Source organism: Odocoileus virginianus, unplaced genomic scaffold (assembly GCF_023699985.2).
Source record: "Odocoileus virginianus isolate 20LAN1187 ecotype Illinois unplaced genomic scaffold, Ovbor_1.2 Unplaced_Contig_15, whole genome shotgun sequence".
Taxonomy (NCBI): Eukaryota; Metazoa; Chordata; class Mammalia; order Artiodactyla; family Cervidae; genus Odocoileus; species Odocoileus virginianus.
Genome location: NW_027224332.1, coordinates 177430 through 189828, shown reverse-complemented (window position 1 = coordinate 189828; position 12399 = coordinate 177430). Strand labels below are relative to the sequence as shown.

The 12399-nt window shown below is 33.6% G+C and overlaps 1 protein-coding gene across 2 annotated transcripts in view; it reads left to right on the top strand.

Moving 5' to 3' along the window:
- The window catches only part of HELLS (helicase, lymphoid specific), a 38396-nt gene extending 28788 nt beyond the window's left edge, over positions 1-9608 (top strand). For both annotated transcript variants that reach the window (XM_070464114.1, XM_020912867.2), the window contains 7 exons: positions 233-316; positions 400-519; positions 1088-1204; positions 1517-1676; positions 4489-4585; positions 4676-4752; positions 9068-9608. In XM_070464114.1, coding sequence (XP_070320215.1) covers positions 233-316; positions 400-519; positions 1088-1204; positions 1517-1676; positions 4489-4585; positions 4676-4752; positions 9068-9162 — 750 coding nt within the window. In that variant the 3' untranslated portion in view covers positions 9163-9608. The remainder of the gene's footprint in view (positions 1-232; positions 317-399; positions 520-1087; positions 1205-1516; positions 1677-4488; positions 4586-4675; positions 4753-9067) is intronic.
- Positions 9609-12399: the final 2791 nt, after the last annotated feature.

Sequence of the window (12399 nt, the reverse complement as noted above, 5' to 3'; positions counted from 1 at the left end):
AACTATAGTTTATATTTTGTGAGATCATTGATTTTAAATTCTATAGTATATCTTTCCTTGAGAACTATCTCCTGATAAAAAAGGTCAAATAACAAAGTTAGTTTAAAAGGTGGGACTTATTTGTCATTGAAAACTTAAACCTGTAAACATGGTTTTTATTTTGACAAAAACAGATTATTATTTGTTCTATTTTTTCTTTTTTTTTTTTTAATTTTTCCTTTCTCTGCTCAAGGTTGATGAAGAGTTAGTAACAAATTCTGGGAAATTCTTAATTTTGGATCGAATGCTGCCAGAACTAAAAACCAGAGGTCACAAGGTTTGGTACTTTTGATTGGTCTTTTGGCTATATAATTATTTTTTGTTAGTAAGTATAGATACTAAGGTATATTTAAATTTCAGGTGCTGCTTTTTTCACAAATGACAGGAATGTTGGACATTTTGATGGATTACTGTCACTTTAGAAATTTCAGCTTTAGCAGGCTTGATGGATCCATGTCATATTCAGAGAGAGAAAAAAATGTAAGACTGCTTATGTCATACATACTTAATTCTTTGTAACTCTTTTCTTGATTTCTTAAGTAATGTTCAATAGACGTAGGGACTCCCTGGTGGTCCAGTGGTTAAGACTCTGTGTTTCCACTACAGAGGGTACAAAGTTGGGTCTCTGGCTGAGCAACTGGGATCCCACACGCCCTGTGGCACAACCAAAAAATAAAAAGACTTACATCCTAGGGCCTCTGGTTTATTGCCACAACCTGGGCAATAGGCATGATTATTTTGTTTCATGGGAGATGAATCTGATAGTTTTATCTCTTTTCCACCAAATTGGTCTTTTCTACTTTACGGCTTCTGGGGCTGTCAGTATTTATTTATCCCACATCAGAAGTTCTATAGATGCTTGAGAACTATACCCAGCTTGAAGAATGCTGGCTTATGTGTCCCATGGCACACCACTGCCTTCCCCCTCCTTTGCTGATAAACAGATGGTGATAAGATAGCTACTGCTACTTACTAGTCAGTTTTTTATCCACATTCCAGGAAGGAACAGTTTCTTAATTCCTTATGTTTACATCCCTTTTGCTTTTAGATACACAACTTCAACACAGATCCAGATGTGTTTATCTTTTTAGTGAGTACCCGAGCTGGTGGCCTGGGCATTAATTTGACTGCAGCAGATACTGTTATCATTTATGATAGTGATTGGGTAAGTAGGAAGTATAGCAATACACAGATTATATTTCCATTCTAATCTTTCATTGTATATTTTGCAATTTCATTTACCTGTTTTGAAAACATATCCACTATAAGATGAGAATCATTTCTTTGTCAAGTGTTTTGTGTGTAAAGACTTAAAAATGTATTTTTATCTCTGAAGTAATGCTTAGAAGCCTAAATTGAGTTAAGGCACTGTTTAAAAGATTCTGGTTGGATCATCCTATTTGACACTACCCACATAGTATGAGTTTAACTAATTTTAACCTTCAACTGTGAAATGTTTTTCTTTTTAACTTTTAAGAACCCCCAGTCTGATCTTCAGGCCCAGGATAGATGTCATAGAATTGGTCAGACAAGGCCAGTTGTCGTATATCGTCTTGTTACAGCAAATACTATTGATCAGAAAATTGTGGAAAGAGCAGCTGCTAAAAGAAAACTGGAAAAGTTGATCATCCACAAAAGTAAATAATATTTTGTAGTACTTTGTTGCTTCAGTTGTCTGTTGTGTGTTGTGAGTTTTGTTATTGTTGTTACTTTCTTTATAAAAGAAATCAGTGCAAGATTTAAATAGGCAGTGGGGAATTTGAAGCTATGTGTACATTTTTTTTTCCATTTATTCTTATTAGTTGGAGGCTAATTACTTTACAATATTGTAGTGGTTTTTGTGTACTTTTAAAGTATCTTAAAGTCTGAAGTCTGTCATGGTGCTTTGACATGATGTAATTGATTATTCTCTATTTTCATTAAAAAAAGTTTTATTGAAGTATAGTTGATTTCTAATATGCTAGTTTCAGGTATACAGCATAGTAATTCACAACTTTTATATACTTTACTCCATTTAAAGCAATTGAAAAATAATGACTTTAATGCCCCTTCCCTCCTCCCCACTAACCACTGGTTCTCTATATCTGTGAGTCTGTTTTCTTGTTTGATTTTTTTGGATTCCACATATAAGTTTTAGCATACAGTATTTGTCTTTCTGTCCTTTTTCACTAATCATAATACCTTGTAGGTTCATCCATGTTTCGAATGGCAGAATTTCTTTTTTTTTATGATGACTAATACTCCATTTTGTACTCTTCCTTATCCATTCATCAGTTGAACACTTAGGTTGCTTCCATATCTTGGCTATCATAAATAATGCTTCTATGAACATTGGGATGCATGCATCTTTTCAAATTAGTGTTTTTGTTTTCTTCAGATATATACCCAAGAATAGAATTGCTGGATCATATGGTATTGGGTTGGCCAAAGAGTTCATTCTGGTTTTTCTGTAACTATCTTACAGGGTGGGATGGATTAAGAGATTGGGACGGACATATATACACTATTATGTATATATATATAGGTAACTAATGAGAACTGACCGTCTAACTCGGGAAACTCTACTTAGTGCTCTGTGGTGACCTAAATGGGAAGGAAATCCAAAAAAGAGGGGATATATGTATACATACAGCTGATTCACTTCACTGTACAGCAGAAACTAACACAACATTGTAAAGCAACTACAGTTTAAAAAAAGAAGATTAAAGGTATATTGAAGTAGTGCTACAATAAAAGTACTTACTTTGCTGAGCCCCCACTATTTAAAATATACTTGGTTCCAGTATACCCTTTTTATAGTTTCAGTAATACAATATTAAAAATACAGCGTTTTTTTATCTAGAAAAGATTCTGAGAAATAGGGAAAGTGATGTGGGTGAGGCATTGGCATTTTATATTCTGTTCCCTGAGAATCCTTGGAGTTCTGCTTTTGTTTATTCGATATAAAATTCTGTTGGGGAAATGACTTGATGGCTGCCTTACAAAAAAACTGAAAATCATCTTCTGTACATTTTGAAGCGTAGAGAAATCATAATAATGTTGAATATCACTAACAATTTATGCTGCTTTTCTACTCACAAAAACTTTCTCCAGTGTATTTGATTTTGAGAGAAATAATGGATTAGGTTTTAGACATCTTTAATTTGACTTGATGCAGCATTCAGATTGTAGTTAGAATTTCCGTTGAAGGAAAAAGGTGCTTGGTCCAAGTAAGATTTTGTGCAGATTAAAGTTTTTTCACCTGTGCTGCTTTTAGGGATTTGAATGATGAAATACATTATATTTTGTTTATTGAATTTGGTTTAAATTGTGTGTGCTGTGTGCTTAGTTGCTCAGTTGTGTCCAATTTTTTGTGACCCCATGGACTGTAGCCCGCTAGGTTCCTCTGTCCATGGGGATTCTTCAGGCAAGAAAACTGGAGTGGGTTCCCACACCCTCCTCCAGGGGACCTTCCCAACCCAGGGATCGAACCCAGGTCTCCCTCATTGCAGGTGGATTCTTTACCAACTGAGCCACCAGGGAAGCCCAAGAGTACTGGAGTGGGTAGCCTATCCCTTCTCCAGGGGAACTTCCCAACCCAGGAATCAAACCGGGGTCTCCTGCATTGCAGGTGGATTCTTTACCAGCTGAGCTACCAGGGGATTTTAAATTAGGTACAGTCTTTATAGTTTTATTTTCCCAAGTTTTATTTTTAGTTATTTTAGAGATTAATTTCAGAGAACAAGTTGAAAATAATTTTTTAAATGCCGGCAATATTTTATTGAGGTGTAATACACATACAGTAAAATTCCAAGCTAAGCTAAGTGTATGGCTTGATGCCTCTAACAAGTTATACTCAAATAATTGTCATCCATATCAAGGTAACATTTCTGTTTTCCAAGAAAGTTTCCCTTTCCAGTATTTCCCAGACTCTCTTGCTTCTTACTAGAAGGCAATCACTATTCCAGTTTGTGTCACATGGGTTAGTTTTTCCTTTAACTTCACACTTGGATTCATTTGTACATACATATTCTTCTTTAGCCTAGCTACTTATATTTGACGTATTTTGAGATTCATTTCTGTTGTTATGTTAGGAGTTTGTGATTTTTTTTTTAAATTGTGAAATAATTCATCCATTCTTTCATTGATTGATGTTTGGTTTACAGATTTTGGTTCTTACGAATAAGGTCCTCTTGTTACAAGTATTAATGAACATATGTATTTATTTGTCCTTGTCTTAGGGTGGGTATATGTTTACCTATAGAACACTACCAAACTTTTCCCAAGTGGACATACCATTTTACTCCCACCTGCAAAGTATGAGAACTGCAGTTGCTTTTCTTTTTTACCAACACTGGGTTTGTCTGTCCTTTTTATTTAATGTAGGGTATTCTGATTGGTTTGTAATGTGTTATATTTTGGTTTTAAAAGCAATTTTGAATGTTTTTATTTTTTGTAAATTTTTTCCAGATCATTTCAAAGGTGGTCGATCTGGATTAAATCAATCTAAGAACTTTTTAGACCCTAAGGAATTAATGGAATTATTAAAATCAAGAGATTATGAAAGGTAAGATTGTTAAGATTGTTTTTACTTTAGAAAAATATAATTCATAGTTTTGATTTATCCTATAGATCTGAGTATTTTGTTTTCTTATAGGGAAGTAAAAGGATCAAGAGAGAAAGTCATTAGTGATAAAGATCTGGAGTTGCTGTTAGATCGAAGTGATCTTCTTGGTAAGTATCTCTTACAGTTTTACTTACTATTTTTATGGAAACTTTGAAACATATGCATAAGTAGAGAGAAGTATAATACACCCCTGTGTACAACTCATTCCGCCCTAATAATTTACAACATTTAGCCAATTTTGTTTCATTGCCATTTTCTTCAATCAGAATGTTAAATTCATGCCATACCCACTTTTAGGCATCATTTATTGAGAAAAACGTGTTTTTAAATATCATCACTATGTCATTATTACATTTGAGAGAGTTGGCCCTAAAGCTTTAATAGCAGCTAATACCCAGTTCATATCCAAATTTTTCCACTTGGCCCAGTCTTTTTACAGTTTGAATCAGGATCCAAATTCCATTGTTCTTGCTATCTTTTTTCTTCTCTATCACTTTCCTCCTCACTTTTGTCATTCCATGCTGTCGATTTGTTGGAGAAACTGGGTTATTTGTCCAGTGAAATGACCTGCATTCCAGAATTGGCCAACTTCTCCCTACCATTGTTCTTTGACTTGTTCCTCAATCTACTTATTTTCTGTGAAGTGGTAAATAGCTGTGAAAATAGCTCTACTGGCTTAATAAGATCCAAGTTCCGTATTCTAGGAATACCAGTGCTTTGTTCTCATTTTAAATCATATAAAGAGATGTATCATGTCTGAGTTTCTTATTTTTAGTTAGCTAAGTTTAAGATTAATCAGCTGATTCAGGCTGATCTTCATTTACTATTCTGTTCTTCTATTTAACCTGACTTTTTCTTAGCACTTATTTGTTGTGGTTTAGAACCATTATTTTTTTGAGCATTACAAAATGCTGATTTTCTTATTCTGTAATTCCTTTATTAGCTGGAATTTGTCTATTATAACTTTCCTGTATAAATTATTTGGTTACTTTGAGATACAATTTGTAAGCAAGATAGGGCTTCCCTAGTAAGTCAGTTGATAAAGAATCTGCCTGTAGTACAGGAGACCAAGGTTTGATCCCTGGGTCAGGAAGGTCCCCTGGAGAAGGAAATAGCAGCCCACTCTAGTATCTTGCCTGGAAAATCCTGTGGAGGAGCCTGGTGGACTATAGTCCATGGGTCTGCAAGATAAATCGCTGCTTTTATGTATAAATTGTAAGAATAATGAGTTGATGCCTACAAATGGTGATTATAAGTTATTTTGAATACAAATAAATATTTAAAACTCATCCTTTCCTACTCATTCTGTAACATGGATATCTATGCTCTTGATTATTTATGTATATTGTATCTCCAGAGTGGAAATAAATAATGGTATCTTTTCCTAATTGTGTTCAGCAGTGTTACATTAGTAGCTTGGTGATGGCAGGCATAGAAATGGGAAAAAGATAAACTACAGCCCTTTTTGGGGAATAGGGAGTCTGTTGTTAAACACCAGCACATCACTGGGTATAGCGTCATGATATCTTCAACTTAGTTTCAAATAGCTCTTCTAAAATTTCTCATCTTATTGAGTGGAGAGAATTCTTTATATATTCTGGACACAAATCCTTTATCAGATACATGTTTTGCAAATATTTTCTCCCAGTCTGTGGTTTATCTTTGTACTTCATGTCTCTTAAAGAGCAGAAGGAAAAATTTTGATGAAGCTACATTTATCCTTTTGTTATTATTACTCACAATTTTGGTGTTGTATCTAATCTTTGCCTAGCAAAGTTGTGATCTTTTTTTTTTTCTCTTCTTTTTAACTAAAAAAAATTTTTTGGCCACACCACATGGCATGTGGGATCTTAGTTTCCTGACTGGCAACTAAACCACACCCCTTGAACTGGTAGCGTGGAATCTTAACCACTGGACCACTAGGGAAATTTGATGTTTTAAGAGTTTTATAGGCTCATATTTGAGTTAATTTTTGTGTAGGGTATAAGGTAAGGGTCTTGATTCAGTTTTTTGCTTGTTGTTCAATTGTCTCATTACAATTTACTGAAGATTATTCTTTCCCTTTTGAATTGCCTTGGCACCCTTGTTGGAGATCTGTTGGTCATATATATGAGGGCTTTTTCTGTACTCTCAGTTCTCTCCTATTCTTGTTAATCTGTTTGTTAATCCTGTGCCAGTACTACACTGTCTTGATTATTGTTTTATGGTGAGTTTTGAAATTGTGAAGAGTGAATCCTCCAATTTTGTTCTTCTTTTTCAAGTTGGTTTTAGCTGTTCTGAGTTCTTTGCATGTTTATGTGAATTTTAATTTTCATATAGTACAGGAAAAAAATGAGATAAAGATACACCATTATGGCCAAATCTTAAATATATTATCAAATAAACAGCAGCAGCATAGAAAGCATAAAAGGATAAGGTAACATCTGAAAATATTAATTGACATTAACTGAATAAAAAAGAACTAGATTCTGAAAACCCACTTGACATACCATCATAATCAACCTCGTAATTCTTAAATATGACAAAGAAAATGTTCTTAATCTGAAAAAATGCATTCATTTAGTAAATTACTATGAAAATCAAGAACAGTTGAGTGTAACAGCTGTCATTCCCACTATACATTATAAAACATAATGCAATATACAGGAAATCCTTAACTAATGCTATAAGATAATAAAAATAGGAATAATTAGTTTCATTATACTGCTTTTGCAGGTGGTATAATTATCTCCATAGAAAATCTAGGGAATCTAAAAGTTAGAATTCATATAGTTTGCTATAAATTAATAGTATGTGTATTAGCAGTAATTATTTAGAAAATTGGATGTTTACAACAGCTACTAAACTGTAACATACCTAGAATTAAATATAATAATTTCTTTAAGACCTTTATAGAGAAGCTATGAAACATCCAAGGACAATAAGAGAAGGACTGAATACATGACAAATTTAACTGTATTCATGGCTACAATTAACTTGTATTCCTTACATTAATCTTCTAGTTAAAATCCACAATATTATGGTTCTTTTAAGAGCTTTGACAGGCTGTTTTTAAAATTAGTATGGAATGGTAAAGGACCAAGAGCCAAGACAATTTTGAAGAACAACAAAATACTTTATATCAGGTACTAAGATTCAATTTAAAAATCATAATAATTAAGACTGTTGATTTAACATATAAGATAAATTGACTGCTGATATGGCAAATCCAGAAAGTCATCCAGACTTCTATGGAAAGATCAATAGATGATAAATGTCATTTCAAACCAGAGAGGGGAAATTCCTATTATTCCTTGCAGATACTGCAGGCTGGATTCCAGAGCACTGAAATAAGCAAATCACACGTTAAAAAAAATTTTTTTTCAGTGCTTATAAAAGTTATGTTTACACTATAAAGTAGTCTGTGTGAAATAAATGTGAAATAACATTGTCTAAAAAAAATATATACGTACTTTAAAAATACTTTATTGCTAAAAAATGCTAACCATTATCTGAGCCTTCAGCAAGTCATAATCTTTTTGGTGGAGGGTTTAAAATATTGTGAGAATTAACCAAAATTCAAGACAGACATGAAGTGAGCAAAAAATGATTCCGATATATTTGCTCAACACAGGGTTGCAACAAACCTTCAATTTGTAAAAAATGTAACATGTGCAAAGCACAGTAAAGCATGGTTTGCCAGTTTGTATCAACAGTGGTAAATCTCTTCATATTCAAGAATAAATTCTAGATAAATTAAGTCATCAAAACTTTAAAAGCAAAACATTTAACTTAAAAAATAGGGAAATATCTATAGGGTTTTAGGATAGGAAAAGAATTCTTAAATAGGATACAGAACTCTCAAACTAAATGAACAGATTAATAGATTTTATTAAAGACTTCTGTAAAAACAATACCATATACAGGTAAATGACAAACCACAAATATCTGTAGTACATAGCACACAGGAAATGATTATCATATATAAATAAATATCAACAAGAAAACTGAATAATTACCAGGAGTGAAAGAAACAACCATTGAACATAAAAAGATGCTTCAGTCTCTCTAGAAATCCAAGCATGCAGATTAAAACCAGAAGTAATTTCATTTCAATAGCTATCATATTGACAAAAATATAAAAGATTTCAAATTAGCTGTGGAGTATAAAGATATATTTTCATGGTGTTTTGCGTTCCTGCTTTTAAACTAACCATAATTGGGCTTTAAAAAAATTACACGTATATATATATCTGAGAATATAATTCACATTGGCGGTGTTTATTGCTAGGTATATCTTAAATTCAGCAGAAGTGATTTTGATTAGCAAACGTGTTTTAGTTTGTTCCCTGGAGGCCAGTTCTCGTTTTAATAAGAGGAGATTTCTTTGTAAGTTCTTACACTTTTTTTTTAAAAATACCTGTTTATATATTTTTCTCTTAGATCAAATGAATGCCTCAGGACCAGTTAAAGAGAAGATGGGGATTTTCAAGATACTAGAAAATTCTGAAGATTCTAGTTCTGAATGTTTGTTTTAATAGAATGTCTTCAAAAAATTCTTGTTCACATCTAGTGATCTGTATTGGTGTTAAAATCCACATTTTTCACTCTACTTTGATTATATCGGTTTACATAATATAACTGTACCATTGCATAATTTTTGAACCTTATTAAGAGCAAATACATATATTAAGAGTAAATTTAGATTTTCAGTTAATTTTTCAGGTTCGGTAGTACTCTTGGGTACAGGCTGATGTGTACTAACCACTGCCAGATTTATACAGTCTTCCTGTGGAAGTTTAATGTTTTTCCCCCACCCTCCTTTTTAGCAGTACAGTTTATGGGGTTTTGGTACTTCAGTTATGGAGTAGATTTTGGATGGGGGAAAGACTGGGATGATACTGTCCATTGTTTAAATAAGAAACGGTTTGATTGTTAGGGTCTATTTCTATAAAATGGTTTGCCAAATAAATATTTGTTACAAGATGATCTCATCAGATTATTTTTTCAGATAAATAAGGGCTCAGGTGAAATAACGTCAAAAGTCTTGACTGCCATTTTGATTTATCAGTACTTTACACATATGTCATATATATAAAGATTTCCACTGGGCACTGGGTCAATGCAGAGACGGCTTTGGAAGAAATTACAGGTTCTTGACAAAAGAAATTGGTTCTAGAAATTGGAAGTGGCAGGGTACCATGCAAAACAGGGACAGAAAAAGAGAGAAGAGACCCTGAAATTATAACAGGGAGGGGTTAAAATAAGACTTAGGAATATAAGTAACACAGGATCCATAACAGAGGAGCATAGAGGGCAAGCTGGGAATCATTTAGGCCCTAAATGAAACTGAAGAAGAGAAATACTTAATGCTGCCTGAAGCACACATTTCTGTGTAGGTTGTTACTTTTGGTGCCATGTATATTCCAATGTAGATCAGATGCTCTTTGCTTTAGGGCAATGGAAGCTAGGTAGGACTCAGAAGAAAAACTGTTTTGAGAGACTATTCAGCCAAAGTAAAGAACAGACAACAGTGGATTTTCTTTAAAGTGGAAATGTTCACCAGGCTCTGACAAATTATCATCATAGCATTGGTTGGTTGCTTCTTACTCCATTCTCTTAACATTCATCTCAAATGATTATTTCATTTGAGTTTGTCTCTGTCCTCATATTTCTGATACTTCCTCCCTCTGGTCTTGCTCCCTTGTTCTCACAGAAAAAAACAATCGGAAAAGAACTAAAAGTTGGCACCATTGCATCTGTAAACCTACCAGCACCTGTGCCCATGTATCCTTTCCCTTCATGGGTGTAGTGTGTCCTAGCTAGAGCCAACAGAAATGCCCCATTTCTTGTTTTACAGCAAACTGCTTGAAAAGTCTATATTCACTGTTGACTTGTTTCACTTCCATTTTTTTTCCTGAATCCATTTAGTTCAGATTTTTTGTCTCCAGTGACCTCTGAGTCATTTTGAGTCTGACCTCAAAGATCATTTACTTGATCTTTCAGAAACATTTCATATAGATGTTTAATTTCCACTAACCAGTTTCTGTGGTTTCCAAGTTTTTAGCAGACACATTTGTCTGGTTCTTCCTACTTCTCTGGCTCTTTCTCAGTCTTCTTTGCTATTTATTTGACTCATTAGAATCTCCCGAGAGAACTTGGGACTCCCTTGATGCCTTGTTGCTTTAAATCCCAGCTATGTATTAAATAGGGTTTCCCTGGTGGGCCTGCAATGTGGGAGACCTGGTTTCAATCCCTGGGTTGAGAATATCTCCTGGAGGGGGACATGGCAACCCACTCCAGTATTCTTCCCTGGAGCATCACCATATACAGAAGCAGGCTATAGTCCATGAGATCATAAAGAGTTGAACACAACTAAGTGACTAAGCACAGCACATGTATTAAATACCAACTTTGTAGTGGTGACTCAGATTTATATCTCCAGCCAGAATCTTTATCCTGAACTCGCTTCCAGCTGCCTACTTCACATTTTTACTTGGTTGCCTGATAAACTATCCCAATCTGAATTTCATGAACTTGTTATCCACCCTCTTAAGAATATTACCATTCATGTGGTTATTTTTCAGCTACTGAAACCGTGTGTTATTTCCTGTGTTCTCTATTTTGAGATTTTAATGACTTTAATCATTTTACTGTTACTTTAGTTTCCAGATTTTAGTTTATGGGGCAAGGGTAACAGATGTATTCATTCTGTGATATTGAAACATGTTCCCTGCTTCATCTGTATGAAAAGGTATTCTCAAACCAGGACTTGTCTTCCGTCACTTGGTCAAATTGCCATGAAAAATAGTTCATTAGCTTTATTATTCAGTGAGTCATTCTGTATTATGAGACAGATCCTGAATGTATTGGGAGGTATAGTGAAAGTGGTCACTTGAACATTTCCAGGCAAACATGTTTGATGGAATTTTTCAGTAATGTCTTAGCAATTTGATTTGTTTAGTCTTAGAACTTTGAAGTAATACATTATGAAAAGCCTGAAATGCAATATTTATATTCAAAACATTAAATAAGTGCTTCTAGTTTTAAATTCTATACTCTTTATTTCAAAACTTAGTTTTGGTTTTGAGCTTTTTAACTTAATGCTACTTAAGTTTTTATGATTCTGTTTGCCGTATTAGTACATCTTCACAAATAACATACTATGTATTAATACTTTACTGTCAATTGTGGCTATAAAAATCAAGCCCAAGGAATCCTATTTATGAGTAAAATTAAAGATATCTTTTTGGCTTTATTTCTTTGGAATCACTGTTATCACTGGTTTATAATTGCTACATTCAGAGAAGAGGTAACAAATTAGGGAAACTTGTCTGTTACATTTTACATCCCTATAAATATTTAGGTAATGATTTTAATTCTAAATGGATTTGATCAAAAGATAAATTTTTAAAGTGAATTATAAAACAAATTTTTACTTTTTCTCAGAATTTTCAAATGAAAAGATGCCAATTATTGGAAAAGTGCAAATCAAAAGTACAATGAGGTACCTCCTCACACCAGTCAGAATGACCGTCATTAGAAAGTCTACAAATAAATAACAAATGCTGGAGAGGATATGGAGAAAAGGGAACCCTCCTACACTGTTGGTGGGAATGTAAGTTGGTGCAGCCACTTTGGAAAACAGTATGGAGTTTCCTCAGAAAACTAAAAATAGAATTACCATATGATCCAGTAATGCTGGACAAAACTCAGCATTACCAGCATTACCCAGACAAAACTCATTCTCCAAAAAGATACATACACCTCTGTTC